Source organism: Tympanuchus pallidicinctus, unplaced genomic scaffold, assembly GCF_026119805.1.
Source record: "Tympanuchus pallidicinctus isolate F22 unplaced genomic scaffold, pur_lepc_1.0 scaffold5, whole genome shotgun sequence".
In the NCBI taxonomy this organism is placed as follows: Eukaryota; Metazoa; Chordata; class Aves; order Galliformes; family Phasianidae; genus Tympanuchus; species Tympanuchus pallidicinctus.
Window position 1 is genome coordinate 5,414,610 of NW_026294769.1, and position 18,098 is coordinate 5,432,707.

At 43.7% G+C, this 18,098-nt stretch overlaps 1 protein-coding gene across 8 annotated transcripts in view; it reads right to left on the bottom strand.

The window, feature by feature from the left end:
• Positions 1-18,098, bottom strand: part of FBXL7 (F-box and leucine rich repeat protein 7) — a 310,991-nt gene that overhangs the window by 164,457 nt on the left and 128,436 nt on the right. For 6 of the 8 annotated variants that reach the window (XM_052704048.1, XM_052704046.1, XM_052704047.1 and 3 more), the window contains one exon: positions 14,007-14,086. In XM_052704048.1, coding sequence (XP_052560008.1) covers positions 14,007-14,086 — 80 coding nt within the window. Of the gene's footprint in view, positions 1-238; positions 553-14,006; positions 14,090-18,098 lie in introns of those variants that run through there. The other 2 variants (XM_052704052.1, XM_052704050.1) reach the window with 2 other exon arrangements.

Consider the following 18,098-nt stretch of genomic DNA (forward strand, 5'->3'; position numbering starts at 1 on the left):
TTCTCTCCTTTTTTCTGTTCAGACAGGAAGCAGTCATACAGCATAGCACACGATATAGGAACCCTGAGTCGGGAAGCCTCACAAAGCCTCACGAGCGCAACTCAATTGCAACAACTCCCGCACTATCGCGACTTGCGCCGAGGGATGGGGGCACGGGCAGGCGATAGGCGACGCGGAGGGGTGTCCGCCCCCGAGCTACGGCTGTTCCCAAGTCGAGTTCCCCCCTCTCTTTGCTCACCTTCGCTGCCGTACTGCTTGCCGTTGCTGGCACCCATCCTGCCGCCTTCATGCTCACCGCCGCTCCCCGCCGCCCACCATCTCGAGGCGAAGGCGCCTTCCCTGCCCCACTTGTAATCCACGGGACCCGCCGCACAGCGCGCGGGCTCGGCTTTGGCTTGGCTTTTCTTCTTCTTCTTCCCTCCTTCGTTCCCTCCCTCCTCGCAGCGCGGGCAGCCCCCTCCAGCCACTTGTTGCCGGGCAGGGAAACCGGGCACAGCTCCCGATCGCCGACTTTTGTTAGCGGCAGGCGCCTCCTCCCGGCGCCCCACACCGCCGGGCCTTGCGGGGGGGGGGAAGGGAGGAGGGAAAAGCCCAGCCCCGGCCCCGGCCTTTAAAGACGCAGCGCCCGGCTTGAGGGCGACCAGCGCCGGGACAGGCGTGTGGTGCCCCAGTTCAGGGGGCGGGAGGTGTCTGGGCGCCTCAGATATTCCGTTTCACTTTCTGGTGGGTCCTCAGTAGACCCTGAAGCTCGCAGAGGCTCCGTTGTAGAATCACAGAACGGTTTGCATTGGAAGGGACCTCAAACCCAGCCAGCCCCAGCCCCGTGCAATGGGCAGGGCTGCCACCCACCGGGTCAGGCTGCCCAGGGCCCCATCCAGCCTGGCCTTGAGCGCCTCCAAGGATGGGGTACCACATGGCAGCTGTGCCAGCACTTCACCGCCCTGATATCTAACCTGAATTTCCACCTAACATCCACCTAATCTCCCCTCTTTTAGTTTAAAACCATTCTCTCTCCCCCTTCCCCCCCCCCCCCCCCATTGTCCTATTGCTGTCAGACCATACGCAAAGTTGGTCTCCATCTTGCCATGGCACCTTCCATGGCCACTTCATTGTTTGTATGTCCTTACTTAAAAAAGACAAATTGCTTCAATTCTGATTTGATTTAACCAGAGGTTGAACGGTTTTTTTCTGAAGCACACAATCTTACATATAAAAAAGCCCATTTTCCCAAATTTATCCCAATACACACTAGACAATTATTGCATATACAGATAATTTTGAACAAATTATGTCTTTGTCAACATTTGCAATGGCAACATGAGCCATATGAGAGAGCCTAGAATATGAAAACTGACAGCACCACAAAAAAAGATTCTAAAATGTGAAGATTTGTGAGTATTTAACTTGAAAAAATTACGCATTTTCATCAAGAGGTGAGCTAATTACCTCAAGTTGAAATAAGTACCAGTGCTAATGACTGACAAGTCATCAGGCAACTTTAATTACACTCTAATCCTATGAAATAGCAGATTGTTACAGGTTCTCCCTATGGTCCTGATTCAAGATGCCTACAGCCCCTGCTCAGTTCTCTCAAATCAGAGGAATAGGAAAATCATGATTTCAGGGGCTTGGTTCATTAAACTGCCAGCTGAGGTTCTTCTGAAGGACAATGTGACTTAGCCTAAACATATAATTTTCTGTAATCAGCAGTTAATTACTAACCACTAGTATTAAATGGATTTGCTCAGAATGGCCATGGATGGCCATGTTGTCTTTCCCTGAGAGGAACATCAGGGCAGTGCTCGTCTCCAGCTGTGCTGCAATGCAACCAGCCTGTGTCCCTGCCCATATGCAGTCCAGCTGTGCTGAATCTTACCCTGAAATGCAGTGACAGGAGTATTGCAGTAGCCGCTGCAAACCGCTCCCTTGGCAACCTCTAGCCTCCTTAGTTTTGTCCTGTGCTGCACATCTCATGGCACTCGACTACCTGAAGGTGTTCCTCTCAGAGTTGGAGGGCCAAAGAGGCCAGCAGTCCCTCTTCTAACTTACGCATTGACTACAATAGCCTTTCTTGTGTATGAGAAATTTCATAGACTGATTAGAGACAGAAACTCACATGGACCCAAATTCATATCTGTAGTTTAGGGATTCAGACAGAACAGAGCTGCTGCGAACAAACACTCAAAATCTGATGTGACATAGTTGAAATGAAACCCTTTCTCAAGAAGCATTTTTAAGAACAGCACAAAATGATATTTTGTGAGACATGAAGTTCAGCTGTCAAAGGAGCCCTGTAAAGAATAAAGGCATTTGACAAACAAATTACCACTCCATAGAGCTTATGGCACAAAGCCCAGGAATATTGACACGAGCAAAACCAAAAGGAAAGAAAGAAGGAAAGACATAAGGGAGAAGGGAAGGAAGCAAGGAAGGGAGGAAAGGAGAAAGGGAAGGGAAGAGAAAGAAAAAAGGAAAGAGGGAAGGGAAGGGAAGGGAAGGGAAGGGAAGGGAAGGGAAGGGAAGGGAAGGGAGAAGGAAAAGAGAGGAGGGAAGGAAGAAAGGAAGGAGGGAGGGAAGGAAGAAGGGAAGAAGGAAAAAATAGACAGGAAAGAACATCTTGGATGATTTTGAAAATCTTGGTTTAGGAGCAGCTTTCAGATAAAAAAAATGAGTATTCCTACTGCGTTAAACTCCTTCGAGAGGAAAATGAAATGGAGAACACATGGAGAAGCAGTACAATACAGAACTCATTTTGGTACAAAGATATAAAACTGCATTTGTCACAGATGATACTGCTGAGAATGAGAGACTCTTTTATGCAAGGCATCTAGGACAGTCAGTCTTGGAGTTTTATAAGCTCCAAAAGTGTCAACTTGAACAAAGAAGGAGGAAAAAGCTGGTGCAAAGAGGATGTGCAAGTCTCAGCTTGGGCCACTCATCATGTGTCAAGCACTCGGTTTATTGTAGAATTCACTGAGGGATTCACTGTGGGAAAGTGGGAGGCCTGTTATGCATAGGCGTATGGTTTGGGGCTCAACACCACTTTCATGCCTAAGAAGGTATTTTCAGAGAAGAGCATTCCATTGTTTCTATTCTTGGTGAAGTAATGTAGTAGTCCTTTTCTTGGGTGGTTGTGGGCTTTTTGTGTGTGCGTGGTGTCATTTTTTTTTCATTTTTATTTAATCGTCATCTTCTAGTTGATCAGTACCTTATTTGTAAGCAGCTTATATGGAGACCATTCAGCTTGAACTACAAACATATTTGTACACAAACACTGATCAGTGTCTCTTGGCTGTGACCGAGGTTAGCTCCTAGAGCTACATGATATAATTCCTTAATTAAACTCATTTCATAACAAACCTTTAAGGTACCTTAGCCTTCAAATGGTGCAAAGGATCTGAAAGCATGTCAGTTCTGCCACGTTTTCAACATCAAGAGGATATAAAGTATTTTCTGTTAGGACTAAAGTAACATCATAGTTTGTCTCTTAAGATGAGCAGTATATGCCCACCTGAGATGGGAGGAGATAGAGAACTATCAACAAATGTTCTTAGAAGAGTGAGAAGGATTTATCATATGACATGTGCCTTCCTATATTGCCGTTCTCCTTCTTCATGTAAAGACAGCAGTGCATTCTTCTTAGACTTGTTTCCAACCCCAGTGCAAGAACTTAAACACTATTAGGGCTGAGGAAGGACAAGAAAACTGTAGGCTGAAATGTTTATGTTTGGATGTGCTGCTAGAGTCCTTCTTGGGAGCATTTTTATTACATCTCTGTTCAGTGTGGGCCTCCCTTTGTGCTGCATTACATGTCTCATGATGCACCATGTTTCTCTTCCATGAATAAAACCACAGCAATTTTGGAAGCAGTAGCCAAACAAAAGGCTACGAATAAAGGAAAAATAATGAAATTTGAAAGCAACTGTACTATTTCCATAAGTCATCATCACAGCAAATCCAAGACTAACTATTTTGCTCTGGGATTTTTGCCACAGTTGTGGGTTGTTGGATTTTTTTTTTCTTTCCTCCTTCAGTTTAAGTCTAAGTTTTCCTTTCTGAAATTAAAAAAAAATAAAATACTTCCAGCTACTTCCAACTGTCTTTATGCTGAATTTCAGTTGAAAAGGCATTTGTATCCCAAACCATCAAATCCCAGCAACAAAACTAAGACTATTTTCCTATTTGGCATACAGAACTCTGATTTTTCACACCTGAGAAACTTTAAGCATTTATTTTCAGACTTCACATTTAAATAAGACAATGAATAATTTTTAATTTTTTTTTTTTTTAAGAAAAGAAGAAGCCAAATAATATTTTTCTAATTAATTCTACTTTTATATCAGCATGTTCATATGGCTACATATATTTTTTTGAACACTCCATAATAACATGTGTTGACTGCTTTTGGGCACTCTAAAGTGAAAAAGAATCCAAAAGAAATTTGACTAACAAGTTACTGGCAACTTAAAGCAATTATCAAAAGCATATTGTTTTATTGACTGCAAAATGATCCATGAATATTACCTACCTCCCACAGGAAAGATATGTCTAGCTTATCGTTATCATTACAGATAAGAGTTGAAGCCCCATTGCCATATGACCTGGGAGTACATCATTCTTCTCATAAGCAGCCTTACCATAATGATGCATCAATTGAGCTACATGGCTAAGAGTCTGCAGGACCTAAGGATAGCTCAGATTATATTTGGAGAAGTAGAACTTCTGGTAGACTCTGTTCTGCTGCTCTGAACTCTCACGCTGTATCTTCCCATGGGTCAGGCTGCTCCGGCTAAGGAAAGGCTCTAACTCCACAGTGACTTTGATAGATTTGGTTAAAATGCTCTAAATCTAGGTGGTGCTCATGTTCTAGGACACTTTGGACTTGAACAAATTTGTCTTAGGATTGGTGCCGACAGAATTGCAGAACAGATGAAGCACAGGCAGTTCTATCAAACAACAACCCAATTTTATTTGAAGCTCCTTTCAGAAATTCAGTTAATTTAAATCTCAACAAGATTTCAACCAAGTCGAGATCTTAAGACATTTTTGCTGATTCTTCAGTTTTATAGGAGAAAATTCTCACTTGGACCAATTTTTTTCCTTCTTCTAACAACAAAAGCAATAAATAAACCTCAGACTGTGTTGGAACATGTTCTACATTACACATAAAATCTGTTGAAAAGAATAGTGAGCTTGCAAAGTCAAGCTCTTAAGTCTGAAGTGTTCGACAAGACAAGAATGAAGACTGTGTGCAGCTCCAGAACCACTATCCCAAATTCCCCTGCCTTGTCCACAGTACACCTTCCACAGCAAACAAGGCCAGGGCCCACAGCCAGCACTGCAAAACCACTTCATTTCCCAGAAGCAGTTTGCGATTATGTAAATTATGGCATTATAATGCATAAGCACAATGCAGACAAAGTAGGGATATACCAGCAAAATTAATTCTGGCATTTCATAGCTTATGTCTGACCTTGCAATTTTAATGGGTGTTTTTTTTTGTTTGGTCTAAAACACAGAGTTGGCTGGTGTGGGCTCCAAGAACGGAGCAAAGAATGAACTCGTGGAGATACATTGCCTCATCTCAATGACATCTCTAGCAAACATTTCTAGGGCTGGAAACTTCTGTTCTGCTAAACTGACTGCTGTTAGTTGGACTAAATGAAAAAGTGATGGCAACAGAAGATTTTCCGACTGCCACGGAGATGTCTACACTGTCTTCGTTCTTAGGAACCCTGCTGCAGCACACCATTCAGCACACCATTTGGCCAGGTTTCCCCTCTGTAAAAACAGTCTTTGTGTCCAAGCTTTGCATAGTGGATACTGAACTCTCCCTGAAGAGGAGTTGAATAGACCAACTGTTTCTAACTATCTCTATAAGCACTGTTCCTTCTGCTCTGATGTTCGTCCACCTCTGGTAAAAACAGTGCCTGCCACACCACGTGCACACCAATGCCTCATTTCACAGCCTGCTCTTCACATCTGGCACATCTTGGGCTCAGTTTATCCGAGAGACTCAGCAAAATTTTCTTCAGCCCTGCTAGTCATCTGCTCCTGCTTTCTTCCTCTGGTGCCTTCCCTTCCAAGGTGGCAACCAGCAACCTTTTGCACTTCCACAGATTTTTTTTCCTCAGCATTAATTCCTGCTAATTTCTCCCTACATTCAGACTTTATCAGTGCTCCCCTAAGCAACTTTTCTCTCCACTGTTCCAGTTCCATTATTCTGCCTCAGAGTGATGTTAATGCAAAACATCCTAACAGAATTCACAGGCAGTGGCTCTTGAATAGTTCAGCCCTAAAGGGCTCCCACCCAGTTCTTTATTCCTTACATAAAGAGAGGCAGCACAAGTTAGCGACACAAAAGAGTGTTTCACCAAGTTTCTTCCAGAAAGTTTTATTCTATTTCAGAGCTTTGTGAACTATTGTATCTGAGCTGTGCAACCTGCAGTCCAAATGCTTCTTTTTTTCCTTAGCAATGCATTTCTGCACACAAAGCCTAGACTTCCTTCATACTCAGATATGATGTCCCTGGTTTTCAATAAAAAATTCACTGATAGCTCTGCCTGGGGCTTACCAGGTGAAAAAACATCTTTCATATGTGGCTTAAGTTCGAATCAGCCTTAAAGCCCATCTAGTTCCAACCCCATGCCATGGGCAGAGCTGCCACCCACTGGATCAGGCTGCCCAGGGCCCCATCCAACCTGGCCTTGAGCACCTCAAGTGACCCACAACTTCTCTGGGTGACCTGTGCCAGGACCTTACTACCCTCCAAGTGAAGAATTTCCTAATATCTAAGCTAAATTCCCCCTATTTTAGTTTAAAACAATTCTCCCTTTGTCCTATCAGTATCAAACTGTGTAAAGAGTTTGTCTCACTCCTCATTTAAATCCTGGACAACCACAGTGAAGACACCTCAGAGCTTTCTCCAGGTTGAACAAGCCCAGCTCCCTCAGTCTGTCTTCATAGGAGAAGTGCTTCAGACCTCTGACTATTTTCGTGGCTCTCTTCTGGACCCACTCCAACAGCTCCCTGTCTTTCTTGTGCTGTGGGCCCCAGGCCTGGAAGCAGTGCTGCAGTTTGGTCCCCATGAGAGCAGAGCAGAGGGGTACAATCCTCTCCCTCTCCCTGCTGGCCACCCCTCTTCTGATGCAACCCAGGATACTGTTGGTCTTCTGGGCTGCAACTGCACACTGCTGGCTCATGTAACTTGTGTCACTCTTGGCTCTTTGATGCTTTTAGGTCTTTCCTTAGCTCTGGCAGATATCTCAGTTGCTGGGCTGTCAAGGCAGCCTGTGCCCACTGAAAGCAATCTATACACCTTCTCTTGAAGGCAAAGGCAATGAATGGCATCTGAATTGGCAGCAGTGCTGCTGTCACTCTGGCACCACATCCTACAGTCTTCTGGCAAGAACCAGAACTTCGTTTGTTATCAACAGTGTGATACTCTTGGAAAGTGGCTGCATGAAGAAGCATTACCAAGAAGTTCTTTCAGTACTGTGACCTGGACTACTTGTGCAACAATGCAGGAAAAGTGCATCTGTGGGCAACCATCAGCATCAACCTGTTGAAACAAAGCTAACGCACAAACACCAGGTGTTCACAGAGCATAATGATGGCGACTGTCCCAATGTGATGGAACTGTTCAAGCCTACGAAAAGCATGCATGCTTCCTCTTGCACAGCAGGACAGCCTAGTCTCTGGGTTCTGCTAGGAGGTTTTTCAAGTCAGTGCGGAGCAGTTTTTCTGTCTGTGGCAAATGTCCCAGCAGCGTGGCTGCAGCACACAGAACAACCAGGTTCAGCAGAAGGCCCCCTGCCCCTCCCCGCTTTCATCCCCCACAGGCAGCCTGCCTTATCCCATGTGTCCATGATTAATTTAAAAATTCACCATAAGGACAGTGTCCACATGTAAAGCCAGCACAATTAGCCTGCAGCTGATTTTTCCAGACATTTTATGAGCCATCAGCTAGCAGGCTAATTTCTAGCTTAATTAAAATCAGTCAATTGCTTCTAGGAAATGTAGTGTCATTGCTTCTTTTCTATCATTCAGATCTATTGTTCTGAATATTTTTGCTCACAGATGTTAAATCACTTGCACATGTCCTCGACTGTTAGGAGAACTATTACAGGGACCTTATCAGGAAGTGAGCCGACAGTCGAAGCATTCCTTTTTCAATTTGATTTTCATTGATTCTTCTGTTTTGTGAGATGCTGCCTTTTGCTACACAATTTGCCTCTCGCTTTGCCCCAGGAGAAGTCTGTTCATTTATTACCACAAAGCCAGACTGAAAGAGATACCTGAACATAGTGCAAAGAGTGTGCCAGACAAAGGTAGGTCCTTTCTTCAGTATACGCTGGAATGAAATGAAGAGCAGGTCTTCATATCAGTGGGCAGACCGCTGAAATCAGGTTCCTAACTCATCTCTTTCCCCTGGGAATGAGATGAAACAGTCCAAGCAGAGAGCGGTAGCAATCGCTACAGGAGTGTCTGACATAAAACCTTGGATTCTATATAGAATTGTTGTCTATTGCTAAGGCCCTGGTTATTTTCTCTTTAGATGTTTTTTCCACTCTGTTATCTTTTCTTGCTATGTCAAAATCTGGTATTATATTTCTTAAAGGAATATCCAAATTAATGGCATAAGTTTAAACATTTCATTATCAAAGCTGACATCTTCTAACTGCCAATTTCATATTAAAAACAGCCATGAACAGTTTAAAAGCCTTGAATGGATTTCTTCTAGTAGATCTTACTCTGAAAGTACTGGGTTTTCACCAGCCCAAGTTGTGTGTTCTCCTGTGTAAGAAGACACTGCACTGTTTTTAGCAAGGCTTGACATCTGAGTGTTGCCCCTCATTCAAGGTGCCAGGTGCCACTTAAACCATTAATAATCTTAGTAAGCAGGTTTGTGTCAGCATATTTGAATGATGAACACCTAATCACAATCCTCTTCGCCCCAGCTTCAGGGGTGATAGATAGATGCCACAAACAGGTGAACAACAGTGGGATCTTAAATTGCCACAGCCTTTTGCTGGAGAATCATGAGCCAGAGTCTCAACCTAAGGCAGAAACTGTGAACTTCAGCTTTTTCCCTCTGGTTGCAACACTGCAAGACATTAAGATACACATTACAAGAGCCAGTCCCAAAACTCAAGTCTATGCTGCAATTAAAGTGGATGTTGCAGTAGAAGCAGTGGATCATCAAGGCATTAGTAGCTAAAAAAGGTCTACTCCAACAGCAGTCACTTGGGACTGAGCCATCAGTCAGAGAATAGGAACATCACAGGCACTGATAACCTCTATATTTGTTGTCACTACTCACCAGTAGGGAGGTCACTCCAGACGATCCTGGACAGAAAGGATGGTGATCAATGAGGACATGTTATATACAGTTTGCAAGAGTAGCTTAGATGGTTTGAGTTCCTGCCTAGTGAAGTCAAGTCCAAATCCCACATACACCTCCCATCCAGCTTCAGCGTCAGCACACCACAGGCACAGACTATGTACATTTTTATGTTAGGGGAGACATGGGATTCAGGAAAGCAATTTACCAGGGCGATGGAGCTCATCTGAGATTTCTCTCCGTGTTGGAAACTGGAGTGCACATTTTGTGGCAGTGAGCAAAATGCTTCCACTCTTACTCCCAAGCAAGAAAATAAACCAAATAACCCAGTATGTGACAGTAGGAAACGAAAGCCTGATAAAAGATCATGAAATTGAGATATAACCAAATGATTCTTCCGAAAGAGAAAGCAGGGTGTTGTTTAGGTACTGCCTGATCCTATGTCAGCATGCTTCTGGTAAGCTGTCTAAAGTAAGCTGAGTTCCTGTGCACGGGGAGAAGACAATGGAATAAGAAGATGCTCAGCATTTGTTGGATCAGGGTTTCCTTACTGGCAGTTCAAGAACATTTCACATATTTTTGTTTTTCAGAACCAGTTTTGATGCTTTTAACACTGAATAACATCTTATTCAAATTCTGTCAGAACTGCCACTGAATAAGTCTTTGCATGGAGAGAATAGTATTAAATCTGAGTAAGCACATCGGACTCTGACCCACAATCACTCATTTTTATTTGCACATAAAGACTGAATGCTTCACATTTGTCCACTTCTTGCTTTTTTTTTTTCCCTAGAAATCTCTGCAGACCAGAGTACATCTGTTTAGCAGGCACAATTCCCAAATTGACACATACTTTTAGTGTCATTCTGTATCCAAAATCTGCGTGCTTCTTTTAAAATTATTTTTGAAGATTCACTGTCATTAAATGTCATCTAAAACTGTCAGATTGCGTTTTGAAAGAGTCTCAGGATGAATGTGTTTCTTGTGCGCGTTTTGAACAACATCTTAAAACCCAGCGTCCAGTCCAAATATACCCATTCTAATGACCAATGTCACTAGAAGGTTATATTTAGAAATGCTTCTAAAATCTGCTTCTTTTCTTTGTTCTTCTAAAGGACAGTGTTCATAATGGGCCTTGAGGTGAGAATCACCCATGGGAAGGCTTTAAACCAAGGGCAGCCAGACACATGGACACCCTATTGGCCTGGCTGACAGTAGCCCTCTTCACCCCACTGGCACACAGTGGTGTCAATGAGTCCCTGGCTGAGCATCTGCATTCTGTCACCCATTGCAGGCCAAAGCTGCTGGATCAAGGCCTTCCTGTCCAGCTCAGTGTCACACAGGGCATTCAGGATGAGATTCTCCACTGCCACTGCTGACCACCACTGTGTCCCAGACATGGGATGCCCCGGCCTCAGGCAGGAGACTACTCGCCATAAGCTCCTACTTTGTGTCCTCGGGCTCCTGCTCATCTAGCAACAGCAGAAAGGGTAGTAGGAATGGCATAGAAGCAGTGCCTGCCAGGAAGCAGGGAGGTACTGATGGTGCTGGGAGGCAGATTGTAAAGCCCAGGTCAACATCACCATTCCACACAGCAACCTGAATGACAGTCATGACCCTCCAGGAGAGCAGGCAGCTCTCTTTCTGCCTGTCCCAGTGCAAGATGCAGCCCAGACAGAACTCGTGATGGCACGGTATGGCATAGGCAATGTCCTTTTGCACACCACAACAGATGGGACATATCCATGCCTGTTCTGCTGCCATAGTCTTCACACTGTGGCCTGCTGGGGAGTAAAGAAGAGGAGCTGCTCTCCTCTACCAGTGCCTCAGTGATGAAAGCTGCATGCTGCCATAGAGAGGCCATGGTCATTCACTGTCGCACTGGATCCCTTAGCAGGAAACCCTCCCTGCCCCACAGCTAGGCTACTCCATGCCTTCAAAGATCAGGCTGCAGCCCTGTCCCTGGCAGTTTCCCCCATCCCATGTGTCCCCACCCAGCACACCTCTGCTGCTGCACATGCACCTTGTGGGGCACGGGTTGCCTGAGCCAGCTAGGCCAGGAAAATGCAGGTGATGACTGTAAGAATGTGTGCCAAGGGCTGCTGCCAGCAGCCCAGCACCAAAGCCAAATGCTAGCTCCAACTCCAAGCCTCACACATGTGCTTGGAAGAAGTGCAAGCACAAGACAGACAGGTCCAGGCACTGCTTGTGCCCAAAGATGAGCAAGGAGAGTGACACAGTGGTGGGGACGCCTAGTCTGATAACCAAAATTCAACATGGTAGGGAAAATCATGCTGGCTTTACCTGAATGCCATGAAATGTACTGCATCATCAAACACCATTTTTATGACATTTTGTTCTTGAATGATTGCTACTATTAGCAAGGCTAACCAGCACCCAAAGTTGCATTCTGTATAACTGCGGCTTCTCTGACTGCTGTCCTCTAACTGCCCCTTCACTGATGGCAATCAAGTTAAAGGCTGAGGAAATTAAGGCATTTTTAAATCCATCTCTTGGCACTTACGAACTCTGGTGACCCGATTCAGAATGGCTCATTATAATGAATAAATTAATGAATAATTCAGAATCACTCATGGAAGTTTCCCTCAGCAATTTTCCTTCACATCTCACGTAGTGAGCAGTGAAGACAGCTACAATGTTGGCTTTATCACAACTTAGAGCTGTTACAAGAAATTAAAAGATAAGAATAGCACCACGTGCAATTTCAAGTAGAAGTTATGTTGTACATGGTAATATCATGCCAATGTCCTCAAGAAAGCATTCATTTAGTGTGCTTAATGAGGGCAATTTGTCAACAATTTCACACACCATTTGCCCAGAATCCTCCAATGCGGCATTTCACTGCATGCTCCTCACCCCCCCAAATAAACTGCAAGTTGTATACAGTTTTGCCTGTCATTAATCATCTTTTCAGCACTGCAAGTTCAATGCTGCTTTCCCAGTAGGAGACCAAGGGAGCAACCTAGCCAACAGAGGGAAAAGTCATGGGAAAATAAAAATATAAATGTTCACTACAGCAACAAAAAAGATGAGCACAACCCCCCAACCCTAGCAAGACCAGTTCCTTCTGCCCACAGTAAATGCTTCCAACAGCACTTTCTGCAGCTCTGTTCTTTACATGATTTGAGAATACAAGTGGGGCTTCTTGCAGTTAAAAAGCAAATTCCCACCACCCCCACCCCAGTTTCTGGGATTATTACATTTTTGTTTTCAACTAGGTACAATTCTTTCTAAAGAAAAAGAAAAGAATTTATTGAAACTGTATCTGCAAAAGGCTTGACTTAATAACTAACTAACTTAAGAAGCCATTACTGTTGATTGTCAGCATTTTTCTGCTAACCAAAACGCCTGAGGGAAAAGCAGATGGAAAGTAATTAATAAGACCAAGAGTGAGGTTTGCTGGATGTAACTGATACTGTTGGTAAATCTGGGACTCATAAATGATTCTCCTCAATGAAGGGAGACAGATGTTTCTGCAATTTCAGCGACAAAGTAGGAGTGAGCAAGTAGAAATAAAAATAAACAGTGAGCCCGCAAATAAGAAGTGCAACAGATATCACACACTGCCTTCTTTTCTCTGACACTGCTGATAAGTTGGAAGAATTTAGGAAGTGAAGAAAGGGGATTCTTCGAAATAATCCTATTAAAATCATTCTATATGCCAATAATTTTAATGTTTTGCATCTTATGCGGACTTGTCCAGTAGGAACATGAGCTAAAGAAAGCATTAAGTTTGCTTCTGAATATCTGAGCTTTTAAGGAAGCATGGGATGAAGGGCCATTTGTGCAATAAAAGCAGAAATGGAGTGAAACAAAAAGGCAAATAGGTGGAGCTAGGCATTCACCCTTAGCACAGGATCCCTCCCCGTTCAGGGACAGGCATGCAGGGAAGCTGAGAGAAAGAGAATTATCAACAAGTAGATTAAATGTACATAAGAATATCTGTAAACGTAAAACAAACAGATATTCTTTTTAGAATCCATATATATCTGCTTAAATATATGAATATTTAAAATCTTAATTCATGCTGAATAAAGATTTTTTTAAAAATCACTTTTCTAACCATTCTAATACCTTTTTTTCTTGACAACTGCTTCTTGGAAACCTATAAAGAGCTGTCAATGATTGTCCCCCCCTCCACTGTGCGCCCCCAGAAAGAGCCTGCCTCCCCCCACCCCACGTACAAACCTCTTCCAATTACTCAAATAACCTCTATTGCAGAAAACAAACATTGAAGCTTTTCATATTTACTTCTAAATTGAACCTTTTTTACAGGCAGCAGTAGCACGTAGTGAGCTACCATCACCACCCTCAAATTTAATAAAGTAAATGCATAGAAGCTCCAGATGTGAGCTTTGAAATCACACCTCTGGACATAGTTTACTGTATGGTTAGAATCAGAAAGGTATTGTAAAAATGACACCAAGAAGATGTAATATTGCCAACCACAGAAAATTCAATTTGCTCTGTTAACAAGGCGAAAGGCTTTTTCCATTTCTTTCTCTCCCATGATAGAAAATTCAGTGTGGCTGAATGGCTGCAGAGTGCATTTCTGAGTCAGTCCACCCCTAGGGGAAAAAAAATCAACTGTGAACATTCAAGAACTACCTGGAAATCACTGGAAGGTATGAGTTGTACTCACCTTTTATCAGCAGAATGCGCTCAAAACCTTCTGCAAGGAGGACATGGGAGAGCCATGGGGAGCTCCACCAGCAGCTTCTCCTGCCACAGAGATGGGAGAGCATCGGTTTCATTAACATCTTGACTAATTTTGTTACTACACGGTGAAACATGGACACCATCTTAAGATACACCAGATGGAAGAAAGTGGATGAAAGGCCGAGATGATGCTTTTGCCTCTGTGCAGAACCATCAGTAGCCAGCAGAAAGCCTATAAATAAGTGCAAATAAGGGGCAGAGGGAAAACACCACCCTTGGCTCCACGTTACAAAGGTGTTATTTTGAAGTGACCGAGGTTCAGGAACAAAAACTTTCTAGAAAGAAAATCAGAAAGCCACGCTCAGGGGTCCCTCTCATGAAAAATCTCACTACAGCTCATATAAAGTTGTGGAAGTTTCTACCATGGGAGATTGTGGAAATACATAGCATAGGCAGATTCAGAAAGGATCACACAAAGTTGTGGATAGTAGGTCCATAAACAGGAAGAAAACAGAATGGAGTGCACCCTTTAACATCTGCGAGCCATCCTACAGTGGGGCAATACAAGGGGAATAGACCAGAGGAGGTGATCATGTTTGCATGGTCTCACTAAAGAGCAGCTATATTTATTCATGCTGCTGAAGAGAAAATCTACAAGATGAGATGGTCCTCTGGCCTGATTATGCAGAGCTTTTACAGTATTTACGTCCTTCTGTTCAGGCTGTTAATATCTGTCCTGCTTTTAAGTAGATTCCGACAGGAATGTATGTGACATTCAGCAGACACACCTCAAAACTACTGAAGTATGCCATCATGTTTTCTGTACTGAACACAGCTGCATTAGCAGTGATATTTTATGGGCAGCCCTACAGTTATTTCATTATTTCAGAAGCCTGAAGAAAAACAGCATAGTAGTTTCATGTCCTTTTATCCACACTCCTGTCTGCAAAGACAGTGGTATCAGGCACCAGTCTCCTGCTTAAATCTGGTGTCTCAGCTCTGTCCACCCCCATATTGTTGTTCCCTAATGCATTCTTGTGACAAACTTGGAACAACATCTGACCTTCGAATCCTCTATCCACTTCTCTGCTGCCTGCCAACAAATTTTGGCTAACACTTAAAGAAGATATCTCACCACTGACCTGGCACCCTGAGTTATCAGCCTACAGCGAGGCCCCTGCAGTTTTGTAAATCAGTTCTCTCCAAGCACCCCAGGACTCCTAACCTTGCACACTCATAGCCCATGTGTATTGGAGCAGTGCGATTCAGCTTTATTACTGCATCCTTATTAATTCAATGTATGTGTGCTCTTTTGCCTTAAAAAAAAAAAAAAAAAAAAAAAGCACATGTCTGAATTGAAACAATTAGAAAAGCACAAGGGACTACAAATGTTCAGACCTGTATGCCAAGTGCTCTCTGTAAGTTCAGACAGGTTGGTGGGGGCAAAGAGACTGATCTCACAAGCTGTCTCGGGACTGTCATGCCCTGCATATGGAGACCTGCTTCTTGAAGCTGTCTGCTCCAAGCCTTTTTGAAGATGTTAAAAATTTGTAACTTTGTGTCTTTAGATAAAATACAAAATTCTTCTAAAATTTAGAATTTCACATAAAACAACATTGCCCAGTAAACAAATCACAGTGGGACTGTTTGTTGAAATAGATGTATTGTTTTTAGGCAATTCCATTGCATTATACATACACTTGTCCATACACTTCTCAGGAGAGTTTTTCCAAATATCAGACTTGAACCTTCCTTGCTTCACCTTGCTACATTCATTGCAGACATGTAAGCGATCATACACCTGAGCCTTCCCCTCACTCTTCTCACTTCTGAGATGAAACAACTCCACTTCATTTAGTCCTTCCTTGTGAGAAACGTTAAGAGTCCTCCTCATCCTTCCCAGTGCTCTTAGTCTTTAAGTGTCCCAAAGCACAGCAGCTAGAACCATAGAATCATTTAAGATGGATACGACCCCTAAGATCATCATATCATCAATCTATCCCCTCCATGCCCACTAACCATCTCCCTCAGTGCCATATCCGCACAGTTCTTGAACACCTCCAGGAATGATGATTCCACCACCTCCCTGGACAGCCTGTGCCAGTGCCTCAGCACTCTTTCTGAGAATAAATTTTTCCTAATATCCAACATGCACTACCCCCCCCACACACACACCTTCAAGCCATTACCTCTTGTCCTGTCACTGGTTACCTGGCAGAAGATACCAAACTGTCTTGCTACCACGTCCTTTCAGATAGTTATAGAGAGCAATGAGGTTTCTCCTAAGCACCTAAGTGAACACCTTCCCACAAAGGACCTTTCTCACACAGGGTCTCTCTTGTCTCCAAGCCTGGGCTCTGAACTTATGCAGCAGCCTGACATTGTTGATTTACATTCAGCTCTTGACTTGTCTACAGGCTCTGCAACAGGCACAGGCAGCTGCACTCCCTTGCCTGCTTAAATTGCTGCAGTCCTGGTGGAAGTGATAAATTGGCTGTTGTAGATTTATAGTCAGTTAGCAGATGACTCAAAATTGCATGCATTTCACTTTTATTTTTTCTTTACTTTATCCACAAAGACTGAAACTTTACAGTGTTCGAAAGTGCAACAACTTTTTCTTTCCTTCTTACACTTCAGTGAAAGGAAGGTCAGAGAATGCAGATGCACTGTACAGGACAATGCACATCCTGTGCATGCTTGTGTCCAGAACACCAAGTTTGCCAGCCCTCATGAGTACAGAGCTCACACACAACTGCTTCTTTCTTACATGGAAATGGCTGGCAGCTTTTGACTGATTGCATACTTAAAGCTAAACCGTGATCACAGTTACCCGAGCAAATTGGCCAAATGAAGGAACTAGCAGTAAGGAGCCCTGGGAGCGCTGTGGGCAGACAAGCTGTGTCCCTCACATCAAATAGCTGGGGGTTGTTCATGGAGGGCTTGTGTACCCAAACCCAGTCCTGGCACAAAGCACTAGGAGAGTGAGGGTCCTTTGGCATGGAAAACAGAAACAAGCATGGTGTGTTAATGGGTCTTAACATGAAAAACTGTAACAAGTTAGTAATTAAAAGCTTTTTATTTTTCCTCAGAGTCAAGTTAGAGAAGCAAAACTCTTTGAGGATCTCAATTCTAGCTGCTCACCAATTTAATTCCTTACTGCTGAATACTGCAGTCAGAAACACTGACTACAAAAAGCTCCTCCAAAAAGCCAGTCAGAGTTGGTATTTATTCTCAGTACATCTGGCAGCACATGTCACCCCTGTTGGCTTGTTTCTGGCCATCTTTAGACTCACAGGTGAGCACACCCACACATGCCAAGGTACCCATGAGGTCTCCCCTGAAGCTGGGGCAGTGCAGGAGCTGCTCTGCAGGAAGGTCGAACCCCAACCATGGGGTTGGCCATGGGCTGGCAGCACAGAATGCGGGCAGTGCCGTGAGTGGCAGTAACTCAGTGAACCTGAGCACCAGGAGGTGCGTGCTGTGGTGTTGCAGGGCTGGGGACAGATAAAAAGCAAAGGGCACTTGGTCTCGTCATGGAGGAGATACAATTCCATGGCATTTCAGGAAGAATGAGCAATTTATTCTATCTTACAAACTCTCTTCTGCAGTGCTGTGCTTATGAATTACTATTGTTCTAGCTGCCAGTTCTCCATTTTCAGCCTTCTCTTACTGTGCGCTTTTTTTCAGAGGAGCAAATGGTGGAGTCTGTCTGAGCAGAAGAACAAAAGCAGAGCCAAGGATGCACTGCTGACTCACCAAGTGAACAGCGCTTTTTCTTTTTTTAAACAAACTTGTTAAATATACGTACGCCCAAATACGCACATCAATTTAAATGATTTGCAGAATGCCTCTATTAGTGCATCAATGGCCCAAGGAAATAACACGCTATTATCAAAAAAATGATTCTCATACAGGGAAGGAGGAGGACATTCACTCTTTTGCTTGAGAAAATTGTTCCTAATGTTTGTTTGTTTTCTAGGAAGCTGCTTTGCTGGAGATGTTGAATCTTTAGCTTGACTGGGAATTACCCCGAGTAATGCCTCTCCTCAGAGCTTAAGATTTAAAGCACTCTGGA